The sequence below is a fragment of the Hyperolius riggenbachi genome, chromosome 1 (genome assembly GCF_040937935.1).
Source record: "Hyperolius riggenbachi isolate aHypRig1 chromosome 1, aHypRig1.pri, whole genome shotgun sequence".
NCBI classification, from domain to species: Eukaryota; Metazoa; Chordata; class Amphibia; order Anura; family Hyperoliidae; genus Hyperolius; species Hyperolius riggenbachi.
Window position 1 is genome coordinate 482,230,136 of NC_090646.1, and position 16,989 is coordinate 482,247,124.

The 16,989-nt window shown below is 46.4% G+C and overlaps 1 gene segment (V, D, J or C); it reads left to right on the top strand.

Moving 5' to 3' along the window:
* Positions 1–16,989, top strand: part of LOC137531553 (T cell receptor alpha chain constant-like) — a 32,374-nt gene that overhangs the window by 14,426 nt on the left and 959 nt on the right. The window contains 2 exon segments of the C gene segment in view: positions 9,629–9,682; positions 16,369–16,476. Of these exon segments, the coding sequence occupies positions 9,629–9,682; positions 16,369–16,475 (161 nt within the window).

Genomic DNA, 16,989 nt, shown 5'->3' on the forward strand with positions numbered 1-16,989 from the left:
CCGTAACCTGCAGAACTGGCTCCTTGGAATGTTTTGGATCCACTTTGTGTTGTGACAGCTATTAGCATGTAGATAAGAATTCCCTGCTGAGGGCTTGAAATGCGTTCTAGAGCAGATCTGCCCTCCTTCATTAGGGTAAAGTTCCAAGTCAAGAAATACAATGCTGCTGATGGAAGTTACATGAGTGAAAGCTAAACCAAAGGCATTAGTGTTACACATACCGACAAATTGTTCAAAAGTGTCAATGTCCCCATCCCAGATAATTAGGATATCATCGATATAACGAGTATAAAAGACCAAATGCTTTGCAAAGGGATTGGTTGACCATATGTGTTCACTTTCCCAGTAGGACATATACAGGTTAGCGAAGCTTGGGGCAAACCCCGCCCCCATCGACGTCCCGCAGGTTTGCAGATATAATTTGTCCATGAAACTAAAATAATTGTGGGACAAAGCATATTGTAATAGATCCAAAATAAACTGGCCCTGCGGAAAAGGGAGTGATCCATCTCTGATCAGAAAATATTGGACTGCCTCTATACCCTTTTCATGTGGGATAGAGGTGTACAATGATGTGACGTCCAGGGACGCCCATAGGTACCCATTTTCCCATTTATAATTTTGTAACATGTCCATAACATGCAATGAATCCCGCGTATAAGCCTGAGTCTGTAGTACAATCGGTTGGAGAAAGAAATCCACGTAGGATGAAATGTTAGCAACCAATCCCTCCATCCCTGCCACAATAGGTCTTCCTGGTGGTTGTGATGCATTTTTATGGATTTTTGGTATATGATAAAAGTAGGGTATGGAGGGATGATTGGGTACCAAAAACCTTTTCTCATGCTCATTCACAATGCCATTGCAAAATGCTCTGTCTACAAGGCGCTGTAAATCACTTTTAAAGGCTAGTGTAGGGTCTTTAGGTAGCATTTTATATGTCAATGCACTTGAACCTGCTGGTCTGAACAATGATCTGGACTTTGCACCTTACCTTTGAAATTTTGCCTAGCAGCAATCTGTTTTGATGGGCCAAATAATTAATATCTGGTACCGGACATCCTGAACTTTGATCTAGTGGTTGGAAGAATCTGGTTCCCCTCTTTTGCCTCTGTTGTGGGGCAGGATCTGTCCCTGTCTCGCTATAGTGCATGCTGTGTCTTTGTGTGCAGCTTCCGTGATGCTGAGGCTTGCAGTCGGAAGAGGGGGCGATGGAGGAGGAGGGACCGGCGTTGATACGCAAATAAAGGAGGAAGTGACACAATGTGACCAGCTACTTCCAGTTGAAGTCCGTAGGAGGCGGACGCAACGCGTAGGTGGGCGGGTTTTCTAACCCGCAATTGTAATCTGGAGCCTCCGGAGTGTCTCGTGCTGGGAAACAGTATTGGATTTTGCTGGCAACTTTGGGCACCTGTGGCCGGATGCCTCTCCTCGCGGATTGAGGCCCGGCGAAAATATACAGCCTCCACTGTGCGCACAGTATACTCTTTGGTCTACACTGGGAGGAAGAGTGGTGAGTCCCGCTGGTGCGGGTGAAGAGACTACACACTTGCACACTTGCCTTGTGTTAGTGCCATTGATTTATGCCATATTGTCTCTGCTAGCAGGAAGTTGACACTTTACAGACGGCTTGCATCCCCGCATTGCTCCCCCCTTCCCGCAGGGCAGCTTATCTGTTGTGGTACCGGTACCCCTGTGTGGTTGGAAGTTTGTATGTGGGGGTGTGCCTGTCAGTTTGTACGTGGAGCGCTCCAGTGCTTTTAATTGGTTTTATGTTCATCCTATTGCGTATTATTCACAAATAAAGGGTTTTCTAATTTTCCTACCTGCAGAGTGATGGCACATAATTTTTGCTTTTTTTAATTTTTGCTTACAAGGTCGGCAACAATCAGATATGCAGAGGTACTGAATCAGAGAGCGACAGCAGAATCGGGGTCGGGCCGAGGTCGGCAACTAGACAGAAGACTGAGTACAGAATCGTGAGGCAAAAGGATAAACGGAGTTCAGGCAAGGTTCATACACATAGAGGCAATAATATCAATTATAATTATAGCTATCAAACAATTCCTATCTTGTGTGAAATCCCCGGTTTCCTCCCGGATCAAAGCACACCGGAACTATCTAAGGTCTGAGAGCTTAACCGCAAAGTTTCAGCAACAGCAGACAATGATGCACTGACCGCTACGCTCTTAAATACCTAAGGTGTACCTGCGGCTCCACCCACTAGCCTCAGCCAATGAGATAGCGAAGGATCAGACTGAGTTGTCAGCTGACCGGCCGGTCAGCTGACTCTCCTCCTCAGCGCATAAAGGTCCTGTCTCTGTGTGCGCGCGTGCGCCCTTCTGTTCTGATGTGACCTGGAGAGACCTGACCTGCTGTGATGTGATGCTGAGGAGGCGGCAGCGGCATCCGCCATGGAGTCGTACGCGAAAGCGGCGGCCGCGCCCCTCTCCGCTGCAGAGGTAATTTTCCTACTCCTGACACCTATTGATGGTAATATACCACCAAAGAGCTCTGTAGTATCTGTGCACAAAATGTTAACTGGTTTGCGTTCCATGGTTTTTACCACCTCCTGAAATTTTTGACAGTTTAGTAGTAGGCTTTTTCTAGGTAATATTTTTTTCCAAAAACTATTTTATTTTATAGTCATTTTACTTTCCTGACTTTTACAGTTATAAACCATATAAAACTAAAGATTTTGACCCTTCTCAGTTAAAATTATACCACATATTTTATTACTAGCTGGGCATTTGGTGGGCCATTATTCTCAGCCTGCACATCTGTAGAGATCAGATGCGTTTGCTAGGGTATCAGTTAGGGGGCCGTAGTGCTGTACAGATGCATCACTAGGCAATAGCAGAGAAATGCATCTGTATTGGGGCCCCAAACTTTCTCCCTAGCAATCACATCCGAATTCTACATACGCCAATCATTAAAAGTGTATAAACATATACCGCATTTTCCGCCATATAAGACGCACTTTTTCTCCTCCAAAAATGGGGAGAAAAAGTCCCTGCGTCTTATACGGCAAAGGCAGGGAATCCCCGACCTCCGAACGCCCGCCGATAAGAACCGCCGCCATGTCGGGGATTCCCTGCCTGTGTGTGCCCACTCCCCATGTCTCTGATGCCTGTGTACAAGTGTATCAGTAATGTTCAGGCAGCTGGATCACATACCGCATGGCCGCCGCCGCCGGGAACTGCCTCCTGTGTAATGCTGCTGGCGACTCTTGTCCCGTGTGCCCGCTCGTTCTACTGCATCTCCGCTCCACCATTTGCCAGTGTAAATATCGGGCAGCTGGCTTCCCTATCGCCGCGAGGATTGCAGACCTTGTCCCCTGTGCGCGGCTGGCTCTATTGAAAGGCTCGTTCTGATTGCGTCATCAGTACGAGCCTTTCAATAGAGCCAGCCGCGCACAGGGGACAAGGTCTGCAATCCTCGCGGCGATAGGGAAGCCAGCTGCCCGATATTTACACTGGCAAATGGTGGAGCGGAGATGCAGTAGAACGAGCGGGCACACGGGACAAGAGCCGCCAGCAGCATTACACAGGAGGCAGTTCCCGGCGGCGGCGGCCATGCGGTATGTGATCCGGCTGCCTGAACATTACTGATACACTTGTACACAGGCATCAGAGACATGAGGAGAGATACGACCACCCACTTGGCACCAGGGAATGGCCACACATATGGGACACAGGAGGAAACAGAAAGGGACACAGGTACACACATATGGGACACATACAGTAAAGCGACACAGGTACACACATATAGGACACATAAAGGGACACAGGTACACACATATGGGACACAGGAGGTCGCATAAAGAGACACAGGAGAACACAAAGGATACATGAGAACACATAAAGGTAAACAGGAGAACACATAAGGGACACAAGAGGGCACATAAGGGACACAAGAGGGCACATAAGGGACACAGGAGGGGACATGGGGACACAGGCGGACACCATTTGGGGGAGAACATGTATAAGACGCTCCTGGAATATGGACGCACCAGGTTTAGTATATATATATTTTTTCCCTGGTTTGTGACCTCTAAACCTGGGTGCGTCTTATATTCCGGAGCGTCTTATACGGCGCGAAATACGGTATACAGTAAGTATTCCAGGGGTTAACAAGTGATTAATAGGCTAGGCTAGGTAGGGGTTTAAACTTAACTGGGGATAGTAAATACAAACAATTTTCATTTTATTGAGACCTTGTCACTTTAAAACAAAATGTAACTTGTAAAACTTTTTTTCTTTGCCTAACTTTATTGAATAATTGTTGCTATTTGCTAGCAGCAATCATTCACTTTTACACAGGACCATGCATGAGTGGTGTCGGTTTTTAATGTGGGACATAGTTTTTACATCCAAAAACTTACAGCAGCACTAACTAGTACCGTATATACTGGCGTATAAGACGACTTTTTAACCCCTAAAAATCTTCTGAAAAGTCGGGGGTCGTCTTATACGCCGGATGTCAGTCAGGAGGGTGCCGGGTGCCAGGCAGAGTTGTAAATACCGTACTTATGGTGCAGCCCCCTGGTTAATAGATCGCATTCTCCGCCTAATTGCTCCTTGCGAGCAGCCGCTCGCACGGGTAGCAGTGCCTCTTCCGGGGTCACCTGACTGGTGATGCGTGCGCTCCACTGATGACGCTCATAGAAGAGATTGCCGGGCTCTTCCATGAGCGTCATCAGTGGAGCGCACGCATCACCGGTCAGGTGACCACGGAAGAGGCACTGCTACCCGCGCAAGCGGCTTTTTGCAAGGAGCAATTAGGCGGAGAATGCGATCTATTAACCAGGGGACTGCACCATAAGTACGGTAGGAGCAATTAGGCGGAGAATGCATAAGTACGGTATTTACAACTCTGCCTGGCACCCGGCATGCTCGCTCACACACAGGGGTAGTCTTATACGGCGAGTATACCCCAAACTGTATATTGTAAGAGGAAAAGTTGGGGGGTCGTCTTATACGCCCAGTCGCCTTATACTCCAGTATATACGGTATGTACTGTAGAATCTACATCAGGGGTGCCCACACTTTTTCGGCTCGCGAGCTACTTTTACATTTGCCGAGGCCAGGAGATCTACCAACGTCTCAAATGCTAAGCACGCCCCCCCCCCCGCGTAGGTTAGCCAGGTATATGTGCCTGCAGCATGGGTTGCGTGCCCTCAGTGTAGGTTAGCCAGGTATATGGACCCTCAGTGTAGGTTAGCCAGGTATATGGGCCCTCAGTATAGGTTTGCCAGGTATATGGGCCCTCAGTGTAGGTTTGCCAGGTATAGGGGCCCTCAGTGTAGATTAGCCAGGTATAGGGGCCCCCAGTGTAGGTTAGCCAGGTATAGGGGCCCCCAGTGTAGGTTAGCCAGGTATAGGGGCCCACAGTGTAGGTTAGCCAGGTATAGGGGCCCCCAGTGTAGGTTAGCCAGGTATAGGGCCCCCCAGTGTAGGTTAGCCAGGTATAGGGCCCCCCAGTGTAGGTTAGCCAGGTATAGGGCCCCCCAGTGTAGGTTAGCCAGGTATAGGGCCCCCCAGTGTAGGTTAGCCAGGTATAGGGCCCCCCTGTGTAGGTTAGCCAGGTATAGGTCCCTTCAGTGTAGGTTAGCCAGGTATAGGGCCCCCCAGTGTAGGTTAGCCAGGTATAGGGCCCCCCAGTGTAGGTTAGCCAGGTATAGGCCCCCCCCAGTGTAGGTTAGCCAGGTATAGGGCCCCCCAGTGTAGGTTAGCCAGGTATAGGTCCCTTCAGTGTAGGTTAGCCAGGTATAGGGCCCCCCAGTGTAGGTTAGCCAGGTATAGGGCCCCCCAGTGTAGGTTAGCCAGGTATAGGGCCCCCCAGTGTAGGTTAGCCAGGTATAGGGCCCCCCAGTGTAGGTTAGCCAGGTATAGGGCCCCCCAGTGTAGGTTAGCCAGGTATAGGGCCCCCCAGTGTAGGTTAGCCAGGTATAGGGCCCCCCAGTGTAGGTTAGCCAGGTATATGTACCTGCAGGCAGAGGAGAAGAGGCGGCGAGGAGAGACTCTGGCAGGCCAATGGGATGTAGGAGAGAAGCGGCGGCGAAGAGAGAGGCGGCGCGGCCGCTACGTCATGGCTGGGGGCGGCGCCGGGCACGTTACACACGCACATTACACAGGCTGCCCTCCGCCGCCCCCAGCCATGACGCAGCGGACGCGCCGCCTCTCTCCTCCCTCTCTCCTCGCCTGCATGCATTCTATTGGCCAGCGGCCAGCAGCTAAACACGAGCTGCTGGCCACAACAAACATTAACGAGACGCGGCCAAGAGGCCGCGATCTACCAAGGAGGCGGTCGCGATCTACCGGTAGATCGCGATCGACCTATTGGGCAGCCCTGATCTACATCCTAAAACCATAAGCAGTTAAGCAACCTCCTACTTGAAAATTCAAAACTCTAAGTAATGGAAATTCTAAACCCTAAAGTTATAAATACATTATGGATTGTCTGTTATTTATATATATCATATTTTAGAAAGGCCACTAGTGATGGACGAACATCATGACCGTTTGCAAATTGTACAGTAGCTTGTGAGCTAAAAAGTGTTGGCATCTACCGCAAAAGTCCGGTTCGCGCGAACTTTCGTGAACCGCCATAGACTTCAATGGGGAGGCGAACTTTAAAAATTAGAAAAAATTATGCTGACCAGAAAAGTAATGGAAAAGATGTTTCAAAGCATCAAACACCTGGAGGGAGACATAGTTGACTGGGATAGACATCAAAAGTCCCAGAAAATAATTTGGTTTTCACACAAAGCAGTGTTTTAAGGGCAGAAATCCCATTCAATGCTAAATTGCAGGCCTACACTACTATATGTATATACATCAATCAAGGAGTGTGTGTTCTCCTCCCTTCCTCCCTCCTCCTCCTCTGGAGGAGGATCTTGTCTTCCAGGGATTTGTAGGATGTCAAAAGCACGCTTACATACCTTGGCCAGGAATCAAACCCAGGTCAACTGCTTGGAGGTCAGCTATGCTCACCACTATACTACCGACACTACAGGCTGAAGCCAGCCGAGCTGGCCTGGGAAGGATGAAAAGCTAGGTGGCCATGCAACCATTCCTACTAACCTAAAGCTTACTTGTGTCTTACAGCACATTGGCTTAAGACTTTAACAAATCCAATGCTCCAATATGGGGAAGCTTCTCTGTTTGCTGTTTTTTTGTTTTGTTTTTTAAGTGTGGTGTCACAGTTCACTCATCTCTTCAACTACAAGAAGGCCCAGGAGTAGTCTTAGCTACCGTAATATCTATGTTACGGCAGGGCCCTTATTACACTTTCTCTTACAGGGCTATGGAAACCGTTTTGCCCATGCGATAAAGCGAGGTGCAAAAATGAAATCATGCCTAGCAGAGGGTGGTTTTGATCCATAAGGAATAACAATCAGCCAGGAGCAAGCTAACAAGTCTACAAGAGCCTAACTAATCTTTCCCTAGCAGAGTCTGTCAGAAGCTGTCCCTTAACTAATTACTGTAGGCAGACGAGTGAGTAAAACGGCCGGAGAGCCTTGCCTTTTATAAGGGGGGTGGGGCTCCAGGAGTGAGTGTAGTCTGATTGGCTACAATGTGCCTGCTGACTGTGATGTAGAGGGTCAAAGTTGACCCTAATGGAGCATTATGGGGGCGAATCGAACTTCTGTAAAAGTTCGCCTTCGTTGTTCGCCTGGAACCGTTCGCAGGTCAACCGTTCGGCCCATCTCTATCTATAATGCCCAGTCATATTAGCACAGAAACAGTGGTTTGCAAAAGTATTCTGCCCCCTTGAAGTTTTCCACATTTTGTCACATTACTGTCACAAACATGAATCAATTTTATTGGAATTTCACGTAAAAGGCCAATACAAAGTGGTGTACATGTGAGAAGTGGAATGAAGATCATACATGATTCCAAACATTTTTTACAAATAAATAACTGCAAAGTGGGGTGTGCATAATTATTTAGCCCCCTGAGTCAATACTTTGTAGAACCACCTTAGCTGCAATTACAGCTGCCGGTCTTTTAGGGTATGTCTCTACCAGCTTTGCACATATAGAGACTGAAATCCTTGCCCATTCTTCTTTACAAAATAGCTCCAGCTCAGCCAGATTAGATGGACAGAGTTTGTGAACAGCAATTTTCAGTTCTTGCCACAGATTCCCGATTGGATTTAGATCTGGACTTTGACTGGGCCATTCTAACACATGGATATGTATTGTTTTAAACCATTCCATTGTTGCCCTGGCTTTATGTTTAGGGTCGTTGTCCTGCTGGAAGGTGAACCTCTGCCACAGTCTCAAGTCTTTTGCAGACTCCAAGAGGTTTTCTTCCAAGATTGCCCTGTATTTGGCTCCATCCATCTTCCCATCAACTCTGACCAGCTTCACTGCCCCTGCTGAAGAGAATCACCCCCAGAGCATGGTGCTGCCACCACCATATTTGACAGTGGGGATGGTGTGTTCTGAGTGATGTGCAGTGTTAGTTTTCCGCCACACATACCGTTTTGCATTTTGGCCAAAAAGTTCCATTTGGTCTCATCTGACCAGAGCACCTTCTTCCACATGTTTGCTGTGTCCCCCACATGGCTTGTGGCAAGCTGCAGACTGGACTTCTTATGCTTTTTTGTTAACAATAGCTTTCTTCTTGTTACTCTTCCATAAAGGCCAACTTTGTGCAGTGCATGACTAATAGTTGTCCTATGGACAGAGTCTCCCACCTGAGCTGTAGATCTCTGTAGCTCGTCCATAGTCACCATGGGCCTCTTGACTGCATTTCTGATCAGCGCTCTCCTTGTTCGGCCTGTGAGTTTAGGTGGATGGCCTTGTCTTGGTTGGTTTACAGTCGTGCCATACTCCTTCCATTTCTGAATGATCGCTTGAACAGTGCTCCGTAGGATGGCTAAGGCTTTGGAAATCTTTTTGCAGCCTAAGCCTGCTTTAAATTTCTCAATAACTTTATCCCTGACCTGTCTGGTGTGTTCTTTAGACTTCATGGTGTCGTTGCTCCCAATATTCTATTCTACAACCTCCGAGGTCATCACAGAGCAGCTATATTAGTACTGACGTTAGATTACACACAGGTGCACTTTATTTAATCATTAGCACTCATCAGGCAATGTCTATGGGCAACTGACTACACTTAGACCAAAGGGGGCTGAATAATTACGCACACCCCACTTTGCAGTTATTTATTTGTAAAAAATGTTTGGAATCATGAATGATTTTCATTACACTTCTCACATGTACACCACTTTGTATTGGTCTTTCACGTGGAATTCTAATAAAATTGATTCATGCTTGTGGCAGTAATGTGACAAAATGTGGAAAACTTCAAGGGGGCCAAATACTTTTTCAAGCCATTGTATCTGTCACCCTCAGAAGATAACATTGAGGTATGACAGTAAGGTATGATGTTACATGTATGCCTCCATCTTCCACAATTTCTGTCTGTCCGCTAAACCCCGAAAATTGATTAGGTTACTTAAATGGCCAAAATTAATATTTCTTTGCCAATAACCTGCCATTGTTTTGGCATTTTTGGAAGAGGAGATTTGACCGTGAATATAATCACATCCAAGCTTTTTTTTTTTATAAATCTGTAATTTATTTGTCATCTAATTATCACTTGATTTATTTCAGATGAAACGCTTGCAACTTGCAGTTCACTTCGTATCGGTATGAATTTTAACACAAGTAAGTTACCTTATCTTTTAGGGCTTGTTCGCAGCTAGAGCGCTTTCGGGGTTTCTTTAACCACTTCCCGACCGCCTAACGCACAGAGGCGGCCGGGAAGTGGAGCCCTGAAGGACCGGCTCACCCACAGAGGCGGCGGTCCTTCTAAGGGCATGGGCGGAGCGATCGCGTCATCCGTGACGCGATCCTCCGCCGGCGCCTGTCACCGCTCGCCCGCCGCAACATCCCGCCGGCTATACGGAAGCGCCGGCGGGATGTTAACCCCGCGATCGCCGCATACAAAGTGTATAATACACTTTGTAATGTTTACAAAGTGTATTATACAGGCTGCCTCCTGCCCTGGTGGTCCCAGTGTCCGAGGGACCACCAGGGCAGGCTGCAGCCACCCTAGTCTGCACCCAAGCACACTGATTTCTCCCCCCCCTGCCCCAGATCGCCCACAGCACCCATCAGACCCCCCCCCCCCTGCCCACCCCCCAGACCCCTGTTTGCTCCCAATCACCCCCCTAATCACCCATCAATCACTCCCTGTCACTATCTGTCAACGCTATTTTTTTTTATCCCCCCCCTGCTCCCTGCCCCCTCCTGATCACCCCCCACCCCTCAGATTCTCCCCAGACCACCCCCCCTGTTTACTGTATGCATCTATCCCCCTGATCACCTGTCAATCACCCGTCAATCACCCGTCAATCACCCCCTGTCACTGCCACCCATCAATCAGCCCCTAACCTGCCCCTTGCGGGCAATCTGATAACCCCCCCACACCAATAGATCGCCCACAGATCCGACATCAGATCACCTCCCAAATCCATTGTTTACATCTATTCTCTCCTCTAAACACCCACTAATTACCCATCAATCACCCATCAATCACCCCCTATCACCACCTGTCACTTTTACCTATCAGATCAGACCCTAATCTGCCCCTTGCGGGCACCCAATCACCCGCCCACACGCTCAGATTGCCCTCTGACCCCCCCTTATCAATTCACCAGTGCATTAATTACATCTGTTCTTCCCTGTAATAACCCACTGATCACCTGTCAATCACCTGCCAATCACCTATCACCCATCAATCACCCCCTGTCACCCCCTGTCACTGCCACCCGTCAATCAGCCCCTAACCTGCCCCTTGCGGGCAATCTGATCACCCACCCACACCATTAGATCGCCCGCAAACCCGCCGTCAGATTACCTCCCAAATGTATCGTTTACATCTGTTATCTTCTCTAAACACCCACTAATTACCCATCAATCACCCATCAATCACCCCCTATCACCACCTGTCACTTTTACCTATCAGATCAGACCCTAATCTGCCCCTTGCGGGCACCCAATCACCCGCCCACACGCTCAGATTGCCCTCAGACCCCCCCCCCCCCCCTTATCAATTTGCCAGTGCATTAATTACATCTGCCCTTCCCTGTAATAACCCCACTGATCACCTGTCAATCACCTGCCAATCACCTATCACCCATCAATCACCCCCTGTCACTGCCACCCAACAATCAGCCCTTAACCTGCCCCTTGCGGGCAATCTGATCACCCACCCACACCAATAGATCGCCCGCAGATCCGACATCAGATCACCACCCAAGCGCAGCGTTTACATCTATTCTCTCCTCTAAACACCCACTAATTACCCATCAATCACCCCCTATCACCACCTGTCACTGTTACCCATCAGATCAGACCCTAATCTGCCCCTTGCGGGCACCCAATCACCCGCCTACACGCTCAGATTGCCCTCAGACCCTCCCTTATCAATTCGCCAGTGCAATATTTACATCTGTCCTTCCCTGTAATAACCCACTGATCACCTGTCAATCACCTGCCAATCACCTATCACCCATCAATCACCCCCTGTCACTGCCACCCATCAATCACCCCCTGTCACTGCCACCCATCAATCACCCCCTGTCACTGCCACCCATCAATCAGCCCCTAACCTGCCCCTTGCGGGCAAACTGATCACCCACCCACACCAATAGATCGCCCGCAGATCCGACATCAGATCACCACCCAAGCGCAGCGTTTCCATCTATTCTCTACCCTAAACACCCACTAATTACCCATCAATCACCCCCTGTCACTGCTACCTATCAGATTAGACCCCTATCTGCCCCTAGGGCACTCAATCACCCGCCCACACCCTCAGAATGCCCTCAGACCCCAGCCCTGATCACCTCGCCAGTGCATTGCTTGCATCTATTCCATCTCTAATCACACCTTGAGACACCCATCAATCACCTCCTGTCACCCCCTAGCACACCTACCCATCAGATCAGGCCCCAATTTGCCCCGTGTGGGCTCCTGATCACTCGGCCAAACCCTCAGATCCCCCTCAGACCCCCTTCCGATCACCTCCCCAGTGCATTGATTGCATCTATTTTCCCCTCTAACCACCCACTGAGACACCCATCAATCACCTCCTGTCACCCCCCTAGCACTCCTATCCATCAGATCAGGCCCAATACAACCTGTCATCTAAAAGGCCACCCTGCTTATGACCGGTTCCACAAAATTCGCCCCCTCATAGACCACCTGTCATCAAAATTTGCAGATGCTTATACCCCTGAACAGTCATTTTGAGACATTTGGTTTCCAGACTACTCACGGTTTTGGGCCTGTAAAATGCCAGGGCGGTATAGGAATCCCACAAGTGACCCCATTTTAGAAAAAAAGACCCCCCCCCCCCCCCTAGTATTCTGTTAGGTGTATGACGAGTTCATAGAAGATTTTATTTTTTGTCAAAAGTTAGCGGAAATTAATTTTTATTGGTTTTTTTTCACAAAGTGTCATTTTTCACTAACTTGTGACAAAAATTAAAATCTTCTATGAACTCGCCATACACCTAACGGAATACCTTGGGGTGTCTTCTTTCTAAAATGGGGTCACTTGTGGGGTTCCTATACTGCCCTGGCATTTTAGGGGCCCTAAACCGCGAGGAGTAGTCTAGAAAACAAATGCTTCAAAATGATCTGTGAATAGGACGTTGGGCCCCTTAGCGCACCTAGGCTGCAAAAAAGTGTCACACATGTGGTACCGCCGTACTCAGGAAAAGTAGTATAATGTGTTTTGGGGTGTATTTTTACACATACCCATGCTGGGTGGGAGAAATTTCTATGTAAATGGACAATTGTGTGTAAAAAAATCAAACAATTGTCATTTACAGAGATATTTCTCCCACTTAGCATGGGTATGTGTAAAAATACACCCCAAAACGCATTATACTACTTCTCCTGAGTACGGCGGTACCACATGTGTGGCACTTTTTTACACCCTAAGTACGCTAAGGGGCCCAAAGTCCAATGAGTACCTTTAGGATTTCACAGGTCATTTTGCGACATTTGGTTTTAAGACTACTCCTCACGGTTTAGGGCCCCTAAAATGCCAGGGCAGTATAGGAACCCCACAAATGACCCCATTCTAGAAAGAAGACACCCAAAGGTATTCCGTACGGAGTATGGTGAGTTCATAGAAGATTTTATTTTTTGTCACAAGTTAGCGGAAAATGACACTTTGTGAAAAAAAACTATTAAAATCAATTTCCGCTAACTTGTGACAAAAAAATAAAAACTTCTATGAACTCACTATACTCCTAACGGAATACCTTGGGGTGTCTTCTTTCTAAAATGGGGTCATTAGTGGGGTTCCTATACTGCCCTGGCATTTTAGGGGCCCTAAACCGCGAGGAGTAGTCTTGAAACAAAAATGACCTGTGAAATCCTAAAGGTACTCATTGGACTTTGGGCCCCTTAGTGCAGTTAGGGTGCAAAAAAGTGCCACACATGTGGCATCGCCGTATTCGGGAGAAGTAGTATAATGTGTTTTGGGGTGTATTTTTACACATACCCATGCTGGGTGGGAGAAATACCTCTGTAAATGACAATCTTTTGATTTTTTTACACACAATTGTCCATTTACAGAGGTATTTCTCCCACCCAGCATGGGTATGTGTAAAAATACACCCCAAAACACATTGTACTACTTCTCCTGAGTATGGCGATACCACATGTGTGGCACTTTTTTGCACCCTAACTGCGCTAAAGGGCCCAAAGTCCAATGAGTACCTTTAGGATTTCACAGGTCATTTTGAGAAATTTCGTTTCAAGACTACTCCTCACGGTTTAGGGCCCCTAAAATGCCAGGGCAGTATAGGAACCCCACAAATGACCCCATTTTAGAAAGAAGACACCCCAAGGTATTCCGTTAGTAGTATGGCGAGTTCATAGAAGATTTTATTTTTTGTCACAAGTTAGCGGAAATTGATTTTAATTGTGTTTTTTCACAAAGTGTCATTTTCCGCTACCTTTTGACAAAAAATAAAATCTTCTATGAACTCACCATACTCCTAACGGAATACCTTGGGGTGTCTTCTTTCTAAAATGGGGTCATTTGTGGGGTTCCTATACTGCCCTGGCATTTTAGGGGCCCTAAACCGTGAGGAGTAGTCTTGAAACGAAATTTCTCAAAATGACCTGTGAAATCCTAAAGGTACTCATTGGACTTTGGGCCCTTTAGCGCAGTTAGGGTGCAAAAAAGTGCCACACATGTGGTATCGCCATACTCAGGAGAAGTAGTACAATGTGTTTTGGGGTGTATTTTTACACATACCCATGCTGGGTGGGAGAAATACCTCTGTAAATGGACAATTGTGTGTAAAAAAAATCAAAAGATTGTCATTTACAGAGGTATTTCTCCCACCCAGCATGGGTATGTGTAAAAATACACCCCAAAACACATTACACTACTTCTCCTGAGTACGGCAATACCACATGTGTGGCACTTTTTTGCAGCCTAACTGCGCTAAGGGGTCCAAAGTCCAATGAGCACCTTTAGGCTTTACAGGGGTGCTTACAATTTAGCACCCCCAAAATGTCAGGACAGTAAACACACCCCACAAATGACCCCATTTTGGAAAGTAGACCCTTCAAGGTATTCAGAGAGGGGCATGGTGAGTCCGTGGCAGATTTCATTTTTTTTGTCGCAAGTTAGAAGAAATGGAAACTTTTTTTTTTTTTTCTCACAAAGTGTCATTTTCCGCTTACTTGTGACAAAAAAGAATATCTTCTATGAACTCACTATGCCTCTCAGTGAATACTTTGGGATGTCTTCTTTCCAAAATGGGGTCATTTGGGGGGTATTTATACTATCCTGGAATTCTAGCCTCTCATGAAACATGACAGGGGGTCAGAAAAGTCAGAGATGCTTGAAAATGGGAAAATTCACTTTTTGCACCATAGTTTGTAAACGCTATAACTTTTACCCAAACCAATAAATATACACTGAATGGGTTTTTTTTTAATCAAAAACATGTTTGTCCACATTTTTCGTGCTGCATGTATACAGAAATTTTACTTTATTTGAAAACTGTCAGCACAGAAAGTTAAAAAAATCTTTTTTTTGCCAAAATTCATGTCTTTTTTGATGAATATAATAAAAAGTAAAAATCGCAGGAGCAATCAAATAGCACCAAAAGAAAGCTTTATTAGTGACAAGAAAAGGAGCCAAAATTCATTTAGGTGGTAAGTTGTATGAGCGAGCAATAAACCGTGAAAGCTGCAGTGGTCTGAATGGAAAAAAAGTGGCCGGTCCTTAAGGGGTAGAAAGCCCTAGGTCCTCAAGTGGTTAAGCGCTGCCGATTTCAGAAATCGCCTTAAAAGTGCTTGTGCAATGATTCCCTATGGGAGTGTTCACATATGAGCGGTTCAATTGCGATCCGCTCACCAAAGCGCTGCCTGTACCATTTTCTGGGCAATTCGCCTATAATGGACGGTATAGGGAAAATCGTAAAGCGCTTGAAAAAGTGCTTTGTATAGCGATTTCTCAAGAGCTTTCATGAATAAATACATTGTGTTTCTTCATTTCCGGGTAAGAGAGTCAGATGACTGATGTCAGGTAGTGAAAATAAAAATCCCTCTGCAAAAGCGCTTAGAAAATGCAGGGAAAGGCGATAAAAAAATCGCAATAAATCGCTTGTGATAGCGCTGGGCGATTCATAATGTGAACAAGGCCTACACCTTTTTTTAAAGGTCAACTGAAGTGGGAAGAATATACGAAGAAAATGGAGGCTGCCTTATTTATTTCCTTTTAAACGATACCAGTTGCCTGACAGCCCTGCTGGTCTAGTTGGCTACAGTAGTGCCTGAATCCCACCAGAAAAAAACATGCAGCTAATCTTGTCAGATCTGACAATAATGTCTGATCTGCTGCATGCTTGTTCAGGGCCTATGGTAAAAGTATTAGAGGCAAAGGATCAGCAGGATAACCAGGCAACTGGTATTGTTTAAAAGGGAATAAATATGGCAGCCTCCACATCCTTCTCACTTCAGTTGTTCTTTAAGAATATATGCTGCATATATCAACATCAAAACATGTAATATATATATATATATATATATATATATATATATATATATATATATATATATATATATATATATATATATATATATATATATGTATATATATATATATATATATATATATATATATATATATATATATATATATATATATATATATATATATATATATATATATAATTATTTTATTTTTGGGGGGGTGGGGTGGCGGTTGACCATTTACACTGTTGTTTACTGTTGTTGGGGGTGGCTGACCATTTATACTGTTATATAAATAATGTGTGTACAGTGAATCATGATGTTCCATCTTTTTTACAGACCCTATTCTAAATACACTGTCCCAAAAAGCACTTGGTTTGAGGCTCCTTACAGCCAAAGCTGTTGTTTTCAATGTAGTAATAACTCTACAACTCTGGTCATCTTAAGGTGAGTAATAACTCTGTAAGGTAAAGAGTTCTCAATTTACACATGTTTTAAATTACCCCCCCCCCCAAAAAAAAAATACAGTTTTCTAAATCATTTTTTTTGCATTACATTAGGGGGTTGGTTCACTGTAACAAATAGCGTGCCTTGTTAGAGTTAACATGCCTTATCAGAGTAGCAAAGTGAATGTCAGTAGCATAACAATAGGGGCTGTAGCTCCTGCAGCTGCCCCACGGGGGGCTCGGGGCCGCTCTGGGGCCCGCTCAGGGTCAATTTGGGGGGCAGGATGGGTCGCAGCATGAGGGGAGAGCATTGGCCCCCACATCGGCGTGGAGGGGGGCCACTCTGCCCCCCTCACCTCAGGCTCTTTCCTCAGTGCGTACCCATCCTGCATTAAATAGGAGGCAGCAGCAGTGGCAGGAACACAGGCATACCTCGGTGTTCCACCATTGAGGAATAATCTCTAAGTGCTACACGCTACTTCCTGATAAACTTGTGGAGAGAAGGTAGAGTGGG